Consider the following 14,402-nt stretch of genomic DNA (forward strand, 5'->3'; position numbering starts at 1 on the left):
AGTCTCTCTCTCTCTCTCGCTATGAGTCAAATGCATTGTAAGATAACCACATTGTGATTCTTCAGCAAATTCTTGACACGTGTTAGAGAGCTGACCTTCAAACCTGGTGAAGATATTGTACAAAAGTTAAGGCTTTTATTTCTGAGTGTGTTGTTTTATCTTACCTGTAAAAGGCACAGAATGACTCCTAGTGCTCCCACTGCGGAGCTTGGTCCCAAACAGGGATGAGTGCGGCTTCTCCAGCTCAGGCGTATCCACAGAGAAGGAGCTGAAGTCCACCTCGTCCTCCTCCATGGGGGTGACAACAGGATTCCGGAACTCTTTGTCCACCGTTTTCACAGGGCTGCTCCCCCCAGTCCCGGCCTCGTCGCTGCCCAGCGTACGAATCAGCTCCTCGTACTGACCCATGAGGTCGTCCCCCACCTCAGTAGCCAAGGGGCTCTGGAGGTTGGAGTTGTGGTCCGCAACATGAGCTTTGACCTCCTTTGACCCCTTTGTGACCTCCGAGCTATTGACCTCCAAGTTGGTGGGATGGAGTGGAAGACTCAGGCCATTGCTGAGGGGGACCTCATCCTTCTCCTGTAGACTGGATACTTTGAAATGGTCCTCCTCAAGGTTAAATTCTGAGTCCATTTCAGATTCCGGTAGTGTCTCCCTGCTGGGTCTGCGGCGATCCACAGTATCGCGGGCGTCCTTCTTTGCCACAAGGTCGTAGACCATGACATCATCCTGGAAGTCGGACTCCTCGATGTAGGAACCCTTAACCAGCATGATGGCAGTCCTCCTCATCTCCTGGATGTGTTTGGGCGGCTCGGCTGCAGGCAGCTGTGGAGGTCTACTACTCTCAGCAGTAGCAGCCTCGGGGGACACCACCGGACCGGCATCATAACTATCGTCCCACTCCAGCTCTAGTTGATTAGTAGGGGCTGGGTCTGTGGTCTGGGGCGGGCAGGGGGGACGAGGCCGTGGATGTGGATGTGACCTCTTGGGGTTGACTGTCTGGGCTTGGCGTCCCCTGGCCCCAGCCTCCTCCAGGGCACTGGGTTGGTACTCCTCTGGAGGGGGGTCCTCTCCATCGTAGGGGGCTGACCACACCTGGCAGGCCCGGGTGCAGCTGCTGATGCCCAGGCGGGCATTGTAAAGGTAGTGCAGGTAGTTGACGTCCAGGTAGATCTCAGAGCCGATGACGCAGGAGTAGCCCGAGCCATCCTCCTCCAAAAAGGACTTCTCGGTCTCTGAAAAACAGACAGAAAGACAGGGAGCACTACAAGTCAGTAATGGATCTAACAGTGATAGACAGAGAGACACAGACACACAGAGAGACAGACACAGACAGAGAGACAGACAAACAGTGAGACAGACCGAGACAGACAAAGAGAGAGAGAGAGAGAGAGAGAGAGAGAGAGAGACAGAGACAGACAGGCAGACAGGAAACAGAACAAGTCAGTGCGATAAATGATATAACTAATCCTGGCTGACACACTGCGCTGCATGCGCGCTGAATTCACGCACAGCAGAACTAATGACGTTGACAATTAACCACAGGAGGCTAAACTGATTTAATTGAGATTTAATGAGTTGATAAAAACACTTTCTAATAAGGCCTCTTATGTTATTAATCTGACAACATGAGACTTCATGTAAAAATCATACAGAACCATAACTGATGGATGTTTGAATGACTCTTAATAAGGAATAGTAAATGGATAGGAATAATGCATTATCAATAGAACACGTTCTACTACGGGGATAGGAATAATGCATTGTCAATAGAATGTGTTCTACTACGGGGATAGGAATAATGCATTATCAATAGAACACATTCTACTACGGGGATAGGAATAATGCATTATCAATAGAACACGTTCTACATTTACATTTACATTTAAGTCATTTAGCAGACGCTCTTATCCAGAGCGACTTACAAATTGGTGCGTTCACCTTAAGACATCCAGTGGAACAGCCACTTTACAATAGTGCATCTAAATCTTTTAAGGGGGGTGAGAAGGATTACTTTATCCTATCCTAGGTATTCCTGAAAGAGGTGGGGTTTCAGGTGTCTCCGGAAGGTGGTGATTGACTCCGCTGTCCTGGCGTCGTGAGGGAGTTTGTTCCACCATTGGGGGGCCAGAGCAGCGAACAGTTTTGACTGGGCTGCGCGGGAACTGTACTTCCTCAGTGGTAGGGAGGCGAGCAGGCCAGAGGTGGATGAACGCAGTGCCCTTGTTTGGGTGTAGGGCCTGATCAGAGCCTGGAGGTACTGAGGTGCCGTTCCCCTCACAGCTCAGTAGGCAAGCACCATGGTCTTGTAGCGGATGCGAGCTTCAACTGGAAGCCAGTGGAGAGAGCGGAGGAGCGGGGTGACGTTCTACTACGGGGATAGGAATAATGCATTATCAATAGAACATGTTGTACTACGGGGATAGGAATAATGCATTATCAATAGAATGTGTTCTACTACGGGGATATGAATAATGCATTATCAATAGAACACGTTCTACTACGGGGATAGGAATAATGCATTATCAATAGAATGTGTTCTACTACGGGGATAGGAATAATGCATTATCAATAGAATGTGTTCTACTACGGGGATAGGAATAATGCATTATCAATAGAATGTGTTCTACTACGGGGATAGGAATAATGCATTATCAATAGAACGCGTTCTACTACGGGGATAGGAATAATGCATTATCAATAGAACACGTTCTACTACGGGGATAGGAATAATGCAATTATCAATAGAATGTGTTCTACAACGGGGATAGGAATAATGCATTATCAATAGAACACGTTCTACTACGGGGATAGGAATAATGCATTATCAATAGAATGTGTTCTACTACAGGGATAGGAATAATGCATTATCAATAGAACGTGTTCTACTACGGGGATAGGAATAATGCATTATCGATAGAACATGTTCTACTACGGGGATAGGAATAATGCATTATCGATAGAACATGTTCTACTATGGGGATATGAATAATGCATTATCAATAGAACATGTTCTACTATGGGGATAGGAATAATGCATTATCAATAGAACATGTTCTACTATGGGGATAGGAATAATGCATTATCAATAGAACATGTTCTACTATGGGGATAGGAATAATGCATTATCAATAGAACATGTTCTACTATGGGGATAGGAATAATGCATTATCAATAGAACATGTTCTACTAAGGGGATAGGAATAATGCATTATCAATATAACATGTTCTACTATGGGGATAGGAATATCAATAGAACATGTTCTACTACAGGGATAGGAAACTACATTCAGCCACGGGACGGACCATGTTTGTCCGAGCAAATGGGCGGAAAATAATTATCGAATAGATATGTTTAAAAACACCTTGAGGATTGATTCTAAACAACGTTTGCCATGTTTCTGTCGATATTATGGAGCTAATTTGGAAAAAAGTTTGGCGTTGTAGTGATAGCATTTTCCGGTCGATTTCTCAGCCAAGCATGATGAACAAACGGGAGCGCCTACAAAAATAATATTTTTGGAAAAAAGGAACATTTGCTATCTAACTGGGAGTCTCCTGAGTGAAAACATCCGAAGTTCTTCAAAGGTAAATTATTTAATTTGATTGCTTTTCTTATTTTCGTGAAAATGTTGCCTGCTGCCAGCAGAGCCTAGCATAGCATTATGCCATGATAAACTTACACAAATGCTTGTCTAGCGTTGGCTGTAAAGCATATTTTGAAAATCTGAGATGACAGTGTGATTAACAAAAGGCTAAGCTGTGTCTCAATATATTTAATTTGTGATTTTCATGAATAGGAACATTTTCTAGGGGTATTTATATCCGCTGCGTTATGCTAATTCGTTTGAGGCTATGATTACGCTCCCGGATCCGGGATTGCTAGTTTAAGTGTTCCCTTTATTTTTTTGAGCAGTGTATATATATATAACTTTCCAAGGTGATGGGCTGTATCATGGATATCTAGACAGTTCAAACATCAAACATTTTGGCTGTGTGGTTTGTGTTTTGTTGGTTTTAGGTAAATACCACCTCCACAAATTAGGTCAAAGCGCTCGCCACCAACAATGTTATGACTAGTCGCAACTCAGTGAAGGAACTTTTTGTGTGTTGGAGATTTTGGCTTAGCGTAGAGCTCATTGAAGTTGCGATTGTGAATACAGAAGAGAGGGAAGTGTGAATCAGATTAGGATCAAATGTGATCTTAATTCGTTTCGTCTACTCAGACTAAGCTGCAGCACATGGCCTAAAATCCCAAACACAAATATTCAGGCCACTTGAAACAAAGGAAACTAGATTGTCTATCTCTCGACCTATAATAATGAAACCCATTGTTAAAATCCTTCAGAAGTAACAGTTTATTCTCTGAGAATCATTGAGGCATTCAAAAGATCACCTTCAAATAGAAAGCAACTGGTTAAATAGGGGGTTAATTCCACTTTACTTCTGCATGTGGCAATTTACACTGTCTTGTCCTAGTGATAGGCATATATAAAGTACAGAACCAGCTAGAAATCACCAGTGAACCTATCTTACCCATGGTGCCAGTGTTAGGACTGTTGTCTGTACCCTTTGACCAGAGGATGGAGTCCAGCTGTCTGAGAGGTGGGGGGCTGTGTTCGGGGGAGCAGCAGGAGGGTGTGAGTGCCAGGATCTTAGCGGCCGACACAGAGTAGAAGTCTCTCTCCTTCACCACACGTCTCTGGCTCAGCATCATGTGATTACAGGGGATCAGGTACCTGGAGAACCAGAGGAGGGGGGGGGGGTAGATCCTGTTAGGGAGCCCCAGCAGGGGGAACTGAGACTTGGGTTAGGAGGAGGACGGGGGTTTATGGTTGTACCAAGAAATGCAGATAGGTCGGTGTTTGGGTGTTAAGGAGTAAAGCGGAGTAAGGTCTCATCACATCGTAAACCAATCAGCTCTGGGAAACTAAATTTGTAAGTGTGTGTACACATCAACTAGGTATACACGGCCTCCCGGGTGGCGCAGTGGTCTAGGGCACTGCATCGCAGCGCTAGCTGAGCCACCAGAGACTCTGGGTTCGTGCCCAGGCTCTGTCGCAGCCGGCCTCGACCGGGAGGTCCATGGGGCGACGCACAATTGGCCTAGCGTTGTCCGGGTTAGGGAGGGTTTGGCCGGTAGGGATATCCTTGTCTCATTGCACACCAGCAACTCCTGTGGTGGGCCGGGCGCAGTGCACGCTAACCAAGGTCGCCAGGTGCACGGTGTTTCCTCCGACACATTGGTGCGGCTGGCTTCCGGGTTGGATGCGTGCTGTGTTAAGAAGCAGTGTGGCTTGGTTGGGTTGTGTTTCGGAGGACGCATGGCTTTCGACCTTCGTCTCTCCCGAGCTCGTACGGGAGTTGTAGCGATGAGACAAGATAGTAATTACTAACAATTGGATACCACGAAATTGAAAAAAAAAAAAAAAACTAGGTACACAAAGAAAGACATCCGACACCCCAAATGTTCCATATAATATCATCATGAACATAGAACAGGCCCCACCCACTCACCTCAAGATGAGCTGCAGCATCACATCCTCACAGTACAGTCCAATGAGAGTCTGGAACAGCGCCAGAGACACAGTACCCAGCTGGAAAACACCAAGAAGATAAGCATCACAAGATGAAACAAAGGTCTCAGAGGACCGGAATACATCACAAGGCTGGATTAACAAGTAAGAGATTACCAAGGCTGAATTTCAAAATGGCTGCCTGTGGCGCGTGGCATCATACCTGTTTAAATGTTGCAGAGTGACCATGGACAGCCTGAAGTCACAGCTTTTGATGATACTTGCTTAGTATGGCATGTAACCAGCTAATACTGCCCCTATGTCCTTATTGTGTTATATTTTAGGCATGGTGTATGTCTTGATTAGGTTGGATTGTGTGGAAACAGGTGTATGCCTATCTGTCGGAGTTGCTGACAGCTGAATAATGATAAGAGTAAGGAAATGTCTGTCCATTTGAGGGTTTGGAATGGGGCAACTCACCAAGAGTGAGTCGACCTGGCCAACGCTTTCGACTCTGTCAATCACCGCATTCTTATCAGCAGACTCAATAGCCTTGGCCTCTCAAATGACTGCCTCGCCAGGTTCACCAACTTCTTCTCAGATAAAGTTCCGTGTGTCAAATCAGAGGGCCTGTTGTCCGGACCTCTGAAAGTCTCTATGGGGGTACCACAGGGTTCAATTCTCGGGCCGACTCTTTTCTCTGTATATATCAACGATGTCGCTCTTGCTGCGGGTGATTCCCTGATCCACCTCTACGCAGACAACACCACTCTGTATACATCTGGCCATTCATTGGACACTGTGTTAACAAACCTCCAAACGAGCTTCAATGCCATACAACACTCCTTCCGTGGCCTCCAACTGCTCTTAAACGCTAGTAAAACTAAATGCATGCTTTTCAACCGATCGCTGCCCGCCTGCCCGACTAGCTTCACTACTCTGGACAGTTCTGACTTAGAATATGTGGACAACTACAAATACCTAGGTGTCTGGTTAGACTGTAAACTCTCCTTCCAGACTCATATTAAACATCTCCAATCCAATATCAAATCTAGAATCGGCTTCCTATTTCGCAAAAAGCCTCCTTCACTCATGCTGCCAAACATACCCTCGAAAAACTGACTATCCTACCGATCCTAGACTTTGGCTGTCATTTACAAAATAGCCTCCAACATTCTACTCAGCAAACTGGATGCAGTCTATCACAGTGCCATCCGTTTTGTCACCAAAGCCCCATATACCACCCACCACTGCGACCTGTATGCTCTCATCGGCTGGCCCTCGCTACATATTCGTCGCCAGACCCACTGGCTCCAGGTCCTCTATAAGTCTTTGCTATGTAAAGCTCCGCTTTATCTCTGCTCACTGGTCACAATAACAACACCTACCCGTAGCACGCACTCCAGCAGGTATATCTCACTGGTCATCCCCATAGCCAACACCCCCTTTGGCCGCCTTTCCTTCCAGTTCTCTGCTGCCAATGACTGGAACAAATTGCAAAAATCACTGAAGCTGGAGACTTATATCTCCCTCACTAACTTTACGCATCAGCTGTCAGAGCAGCTTACCGATCGCTGCAGCTGTACACAGCCCATATGTAAATAGCCCATCCAATCTACCTACCTCATCCCCATATTGTTTTTTACTTTTTTACTCTTTTGAACACCAGCATTTCGACTTGCACACCCTCATCTGCACATCTATCACTCCAGTGTTAATTTGATAAATTGTAATTACTTCGCTACTATGGCCTATTTATTGCCATACCTCCTTACGCCATTTGCACACAGTGTATATATACTTTTTCTATTGTGTTATTGACTGTACATTTGTTTATTCCATGCGTAACTCTGTGTTGTCCTTTTCAAAACCATCAATGTTAAATGGGCTGCAGGTATCAGAAGTGTTGTTTTCTACCCTGTAGAGTACAAATCAGCCCAAGAGCGTTTTTCACAGTTGAGTAGTCCTGTGAAGAGAGCACTTGAACGTTTCAATTGACAAGCCTCTGTTTGATGTTAATGAATGAAGCCTTTCCAGCAATTCCCCCTGTTTGAACTAGACATTACATTTCCTAATATTTACTTGCCTTGTATCATGAGTCCAACGACTAATTAGATAGTTATTGCGCATTGCCATGGCAACAATCTGCTGTCTTTGATACTGACATTTTAAATATTTGTTTAAATTATTAGGAAACGGCCTCTGGGGAAACTATTTATCTCCAAAACAAGTCTCAGTTATTTTAAACATGACTCACACAGCATAGCAGCAAGATTCACAGACAACTTTCTGAAGGATCTAATTTATGTCAGGTTGAGGAGGCCTGGCTATTTACTAAGTGTTATTAGGAGACTCTAGGTTGTGTATTTGTGAGTGCTAGCACAAGGCTCCCGGATCTGAAAAGGGATGTTGACATATGTGCTGAGCAGGTGCTTCAGCCTGCAGACTCCCTCCCGTACCTGGTGTGTCGATGCGGCTGACCAGAGTGTCCAGGATGTGGACGTTACCTGGAAGGGTGTGTTGATGCGGCTGACCAGCGTGTTCAGGATGTGGGCGTTACCTGGAAGGGTGTGTTGATGCGGCTGACCAGCTTGTCCAGGATGTGAACGTTACCTGGAAGGGTGTGTTGATGCGGCTGACCAGCGTGTCTAGGATGTGAACGTTACCTGGAAGGGTGTGTTGATGAGGTTGACCAGCGTGTCCAGGATGTGGACGTTACCTGGAAGGGTGTGTTGATGCGGCTGACCAGCGTGTCCAGGATGTGGACGTTACCTGGAAGGGTGTGTTGATGCGGCTGACCAGAGTGTCCAGGATGTGGACATTACCTGGAAGGGTGTGTTGATGCGGCTGACCAGCGTGTCCAGGATATGGACGTTACCTGGAAGGGTGTGTTGATGCGGCTGACCAGAGTGTCCAGGATGTGGACGTTACCTGGAAGGGTGTGTTGATGCGGCTGACCAGAGTGTCCAGGATGTGGACATTACCTAGAAGGGTGTGTTGATGCGGCTGACCAGCGTGTCCAGGATGTGGACGTTACCTGGAAGGGTGTGTTGATGTGGCTGACCAGAGTGTCCAGGATGTGGACTTTACCTGGAAGGGTGTGTTGATGCGGCTGACCAGAGTGTCCAGGATGTGGACGTTACCTGGAAGGGTGTGTTGATGCGGCTGATCAGCGTGTCCAGGATGTGGACGTTACCTGGAAGGGTGTGTTGATGCGGCTGACCAGAGTGTCCAGGATGTGGACATTACCTGGAAGGGTGTGTTGATGCGGCTGACCAGCGTGTCCAGGATATGGACGTTACCTGGAAGGGTGTGTTGATGCGGCTGACCAGCGTGTCCAGGATATGGACGTTACCTGGAAGGGTGTGTTGATGCGGCTGACCAGCGTGTCCAGGATGTGAACGTTCTCGTGGCGGTGGAGGAGGATGAAGGAGAGGAAGGTCTGCAGCAGGATCGGCTCTGACACCGACCGTACGAACAGGTCCAGATAGGCCGTGGTAGTCATCACCTCCTCCAGGGTCAGCTAGAGAGAAACACACAACCATCAGTAGGCTGGATATAAATACGCTGCATCCTTCCATCCAATCTTCCTGGAAGTAGTGACTGGTCTGACATTGATCTGGAATGGTGGACATAATACTGTGCGATCCATGCTGTGTTTATACTGACCTTGTGGAGGGCCGGTGCCAACACAGGCACCAGAAAGCCATTGTAGATGTAGCTGACCAGCTGGTCCCTGATGCTGGGGTGAGCCACCTGAATGACTGCATTGCAGAACTCCAGTGAGTTGAGGAACTGGACCAGGGTGGGCATCTGTAGCCAGTCCTCTCTGTGGAGGCAGTGCCACTCCTCACCGGGCACCTCCAGCTTGGTGGGCAGAGACGAGTAGAGACCGCTCAGCCCCGTGGCCAGCACCTAGAGGAGGGGGAGAGAGGGACACATTTAGTGGAACCTCTTCCAGTAGGCTATTGCTTACTTACACCATATAAACTGTACACTGTGGTCTGGTATCACGCGACCATGTTGCTGGGAATAACTAGGATCTAATATTATTGTGTGTTTCCTTTCATCTTTGCATGAGTTTCCTTTTGTGCATGTGAAAGATAACTATCCATGACTTTGCACAAAGGGCTCAAATGCCTTGGCAGGATAGAGCGATGCCTCTAAACCAGGGAACTGAATGGGCCTCTGTTCTGACTTCCTGGTACAGGTATATCCCTGTCTCTCCATTGGCTTATCCAGGCAGTAGGAAGCTAGGCAGGTAATCCTGTGACAAAGAGGTATTGTAGCCTACTCCTGCTGTGCAGTTACGTCAAATACTGTAACATAACTGGTTATCGTCCATGCAGCCTGTACAGTCTCTCCACGGTACAGGTGAGATTGAAACACATTCTGTTGACACTGTTTAAGCACTGCCAAGCTAGATAGTCAGTCCACAACGGCTTAACTGAAGTGTTTGATAGTGAAGATACTAATCGCAACAGGACAAGTGTTCTGTGGGGGATACTGTAAAAACATTCAGAAGGGCAGACTGGTGCATTGAGGATTACACTTTAGAGAGTTATAGCTAATGGTTTATAGTATAGATTAAATATGAGCATTGAGCAACATACATTAATTATGAGTGGGGAAGAGTGTGGCACAAATGACTTTTATGCATTTATGTGTTCGCTCTGGCTTCACTCTTAGTGGTGTTTATGGCGCAGATATAAATGATGTTTTCCCCTTCCATGCTTTGAGCTGTACTGTATGTTATAAATCTACCAAGTCGCTTCTCTTCATGGTCTCACATCCAAACGACTAGTGTGTGAATCTATGCATGTGATAGGTCAGCTTCTTTGAGAGCTTAATGGACAAGAAGCTTCATCCCCCTTCCCCCTCCCTCAAAGCTGAAAGCGAGTGGAGAAAGGCAGCATTACTAAAATGACCTCTAGTTGATTTACCTCTGGGTGATTTTTTAAATTTTTTATTTAACTAGGCAAGTCCGTTAAGAACAAATTCTTATTTACAATGACGGCCTACCGGGGAACAGTGGGTTAACTGCCTTGTTCAGAGGCAGAACGACAGATGTTTACCTTGTCAGCTCAGGGATTCGATCCAGCAACCTTTTGGTTACTGGCCCAACGCTCTAACCACTAGGTTACCCGCTGATTTACCTCTAGGTGATTTACCTGCTGCCCGGCTTCATCAATAACAATGGGCATTGACATATGGCTGTGTGATTTAGGGCAGCAGGGTAGCCTAGTGGTTAGAGCGTTGGACTAGTTACTGGAAGGTTACAGGCAGTTAACCCACTGTTCCTAGGCCGTCATTGAAAATAAGAATTTGTTCTTAACTGACTTGCCTAGTTAAATAAAGGTAAAATAAATAAAGAGTTACCATCCAAAAGCAAGTGATTTCCCTGGTGAGCTAATGCATCAAGATGGTGGCATGGTTTGATAATTATTCTAATCAACAACACAGGTCAAAGTTACTACATCAGTCTAGTGCAAATCGATTCATATAATTTATAATCATCATGGACTTAAGTGTTCATCCATTTTTTAAATAGTTTACAATTTAAATATACAGTCTGAGATGTGTATAAATTATTTTTACAGCTGGGCTGAGTTTAGGCTTTTAATAACATGGGTGTGTTTCTTGTTACATTATCAAAAGCATATGAATACCTCACGTTTAACATACAACAGCGCCACTCTCCCTCGACCTGCTTCATTATGCATATGTCGCAGCCTCCAGTATTTATGCTGCAGTAGTTTGTGTCGGGGGGCTAGGGTTAGTTTGTTATATCTGGAGTACTTCTCCTGTCCTATTCGGTGTCCTGTGTGAATCTAGGTGTGCGTTCTCTAATTCTCTCCTTCTCTCTTTCTTTCTCTCTCTCGGAGGACCTGAGCCCTAGGACCATGCCCCAGGACTACCTGACATGATGACTCCTTGCTGTCCCCAGTCCACCTGGCTGTGCTGCTGCTCCAGTTTCAACTGTTCTGCCTTATTATTATTCGACCATGCTGGTCATTTATGAACATTTGAACATCTTGGCCATGTTCTGTTATAATCTCCACCCGGCACAGCCAGAAGAGGACTGGCCACCCCACATATGCTCTCTCTAATTCTCTCTTTCTTTCTCTCTCTCGGAGGACCTGAGCCCTAGGACCATGCCCCAGGACTACCTGACATGATGACTCCTTGCTGTCCCCAGTCCATCTGACCGTGCTGCTGCTCCAGTTTCAACTGTTCTGCCTTATTATTATTCGACCATGCTGGTCATTTATGAACATTTGAACATCTTGGCCATGTTTTGTTATAATCTCCACCCGGCACAGCCAGAAGAGGACTGGCCACCCCACATAGCCTGGTTCCTCTCTAGGTTTCTTCCTAGGTTTTGGCCTTTCTAGGGAGTTTTTCCTAGCCACCGTGCTTCTACACCTGCATTGCTTGCTGTTTGGGGTTTTAGGCTGGGTTTCTGTACAGCACTTTGAGATATCAGCTGATGTACGAAGGGCTATATAAATACATTTGATTTGATTTGCATACATTAGGCTAAGCATATTTGGGCTATGAATATCATACGCCTATCAGGGGACAAAGAGAGGTCAGGGATATGAACTTGTTTGGTAGTTGGTACAATGAGTTAATAGTACATTGAGTCAAGGGCAGAACAATCATCCATATGACATGTATACAGAGGAGATAGAGAGAGGAGAGAGAGGGGGAGGACAAAGTCTAAACAAAGAGAACAAGAGAAGAGCAAAGGGACAGTGAGACCTAAGAAACAGAAATACAGAGCCATAAAACGAGAGTCACAAATCACAGACAGAACGTGAAAGAGACCAAAAGGAGCAAGACAACAGTATCATAAAGACAGACACCTCTCCTCACCGGACAAAAGTAGGTGTTCTCTGCGATGTGCTGGGCCACGCGCTGGTTCTCTGCAGACAGTGACATGATGAGGAGCAGGGCGTCCCGAGCCTGCTGGCCCACCAGGCCCTCCCGGTGGATGAAGGGGATCAGCAGGGAGAAGATCAGGAAGTTGGCCGCCCCCTGGTCCTCGCTGTAATAATAATCACCATAATAATTGATGAGATTTCTAGAGAGATTTTGCAGTATCTCAAAGCGCTTTACATTGTAAGGCGAGAAGCTCACCTGGTATGGAAGAAGAGCTCCAGAACAGACTGGTCCTTGGCCAGGACACAGCACAGTTGGTTGAGTAATGACACCAGCTCAGCCTCCACCTCCGGGCCAGCTGTCCCCGAGCACGACGACAGGAGCATCATTAAGGGTCTTAACACAGGTTTGTGGTGCAGTAAGGGCTGCCGCGCCTGGCCCACAATCATCTCGTACATCTTAGAAGAAGGAGATTACTTTATTGTCAGTTGTTACTGAGATGTGTCTTTTACCTTAATCCCAATCCCCCCGAGACACCCTCCTCACCCTCTGCCAGATTTCCCTGTCAGACCAGGGATTCAACCCCCCTCAACCCCCTCCAGTTACCGACCACCATCTCTAACCTCTACACCTACCTTGAGTTGCTCCAGTTTCATATCATCAGTAAACTGTCGTCTCAGGCTCCACAGGAAGAGCCTCTCCATGACGTTCTCCATCACCACAAACTCCAGGATGGGTCCCATGGCTCCCGCCTGGCCGGCATCCTCCTCCATGAGCAGGAACAGCATGTGTTCCACGTAGTTCTGCACCGCGCTGGCCTCGTCCCCCGGGATGGGCCCGCCGAAACGCATGGGGCCGCCGCTGGAGAGGCCGATGACACCAAGGGCAGCCATGTTGCTGCTGGTGTTGCTGCGGAGAGGATCATGCTTCTCCAGGATCTTTACCACCTGAAGGGACAACGGAGAAGGTACAGGGTTATGTCCATAGAAATGAATATAGTACCTGTATATCTGTGATAATTTCACCTTCATTTTACAAGGAAGAAGATCAAATAAGATGAGATAGTTCTCGCAGTGAACTGAATATTGTCTTTGGTCAACTTGAAGTTTATTCGATAACCTCGATAGACCAAGGTTAAATAAATCAACTCGCAATAGAGACACAAAGCTATTACAGTATGCCATTGCTACTGTCATCGTAACAGTTGAAATCAAATTAGCAAGTTATTTCATCGCATGTACACCAGAGTATAAGACAAACTCTCTCAGACTCTGCCAAAGTGCTTACAATGATGTTCAGGATAAATTAGATTGACTGAAACATGTTGGTTTGTTATGTTGGTAATATTCTCTCGGGAGGACTCATAAGTGACAGTTAATAATCGTCATCGGACAGCCTGCTGCTGCCTTTATTGATCTAGATGAACACAACAGTCTCTATTACAAGAGGAAGAATTGAGAGAGAATACAACTCAAGTCCTACGGGAAATAAATCGGGGAAAGCTGATGCATCGTTTGTGATTTTACGAAGATTACATTTGCCTGAGTCATGTCAATATAATATCTTAAGCCCAGGCAGTTACAATTGTGTATAAATTGGGTTTGTGATATTCCAAACCCACTGTTGCCTGTGGAATTCTGTACTGAAATGTAAATGAAAAACCACAAATCAAGTGACATCGCATTTATATTGACAGTGAACCATAAACAAAATGAACGCTGACAGTGACATGCACATAATATCAATATATTGATGGTAAATCAGCTTGATATGAAAGTGTATAAGGCTGTTTTGTCCTCTATATGTACAGTGGGGCAAAAAAGTATTTAGTCAGCCACCAATTGTGCAAGTTCTCCCACTTAAAAAGATGAAAGAGGCCTGTAATTTTCATCATAGGTACACTTCAACTATGACAGACAAAACGAGAAAAAGAATCCAGAAAATCACACTGTAGGATTTTTAGTGAATTTATTTGCAAATTATGGTGGAAAATAAGTATTT

General features: G+C 45.9%; 1 protein-coding gene across 2 annotated transcripts in view; it reads right to left on the minus strand.

The window, feature by feature from the left end:
* LOC115145605 (FHF complex subunit HOOK-interacting protein 1A-like) overlaps positions 1–14,402 on the minus strand; it is a 51,309-nt gene that overhangs the window by 6,667 nt on the left and 30,240 nt on the right. For both annotated transcript variants that reach the window (XM_065024901.1, XM_065024900.1), the window contains 8 exons: positions 13,037–13,348; positions 12,660–12,859; positions 12,396–12,567; positions 9,186–9,431; positions 8,872–9,039; positions 5,518–5,597; positions 4,537–4,739; positions 165–1,235 (listed from right to left, as the gene is read on the minus strand). In XM_065024901.1, the coding sequence (XP_064880973.1) occupies positions 165–1,235; positions 4,537–4,739; positions 5,518–5,597; positions 8,872–9,039; positions 9,186–9,431; positions 12,396–12,567; positions 12,660–12,859; positions 13,037–13,348 (2,452 nt within the window). The remainder of the gene's footprint in view (positions 1–164; positions 1,236–4,536; positions 4,740–5,517; positions 5,598–8,871; positions 9,040–9,185; positions 9,432–12,395; positions 12,568–12,659; positions 12,860–13,036; positions 13,349–14,402) is intronic.

The sequence above is a fragment of the Oncorhynchus nerka genome, linkage group LG11, assembly GCF_034236695.1.
Source record: "Oncorhynchus nerka isolate Pitt River linkage group LG11, Oner_Uvic_2.0, whole genome shotgun sequence".
NCBI classification, from domain to species: Eukaryota; Metazoa; Chordata; class Actinopteri; order Salmoniformes; family Salmonidae; genus Oncorhynchus; species Oncorhynchus nerka.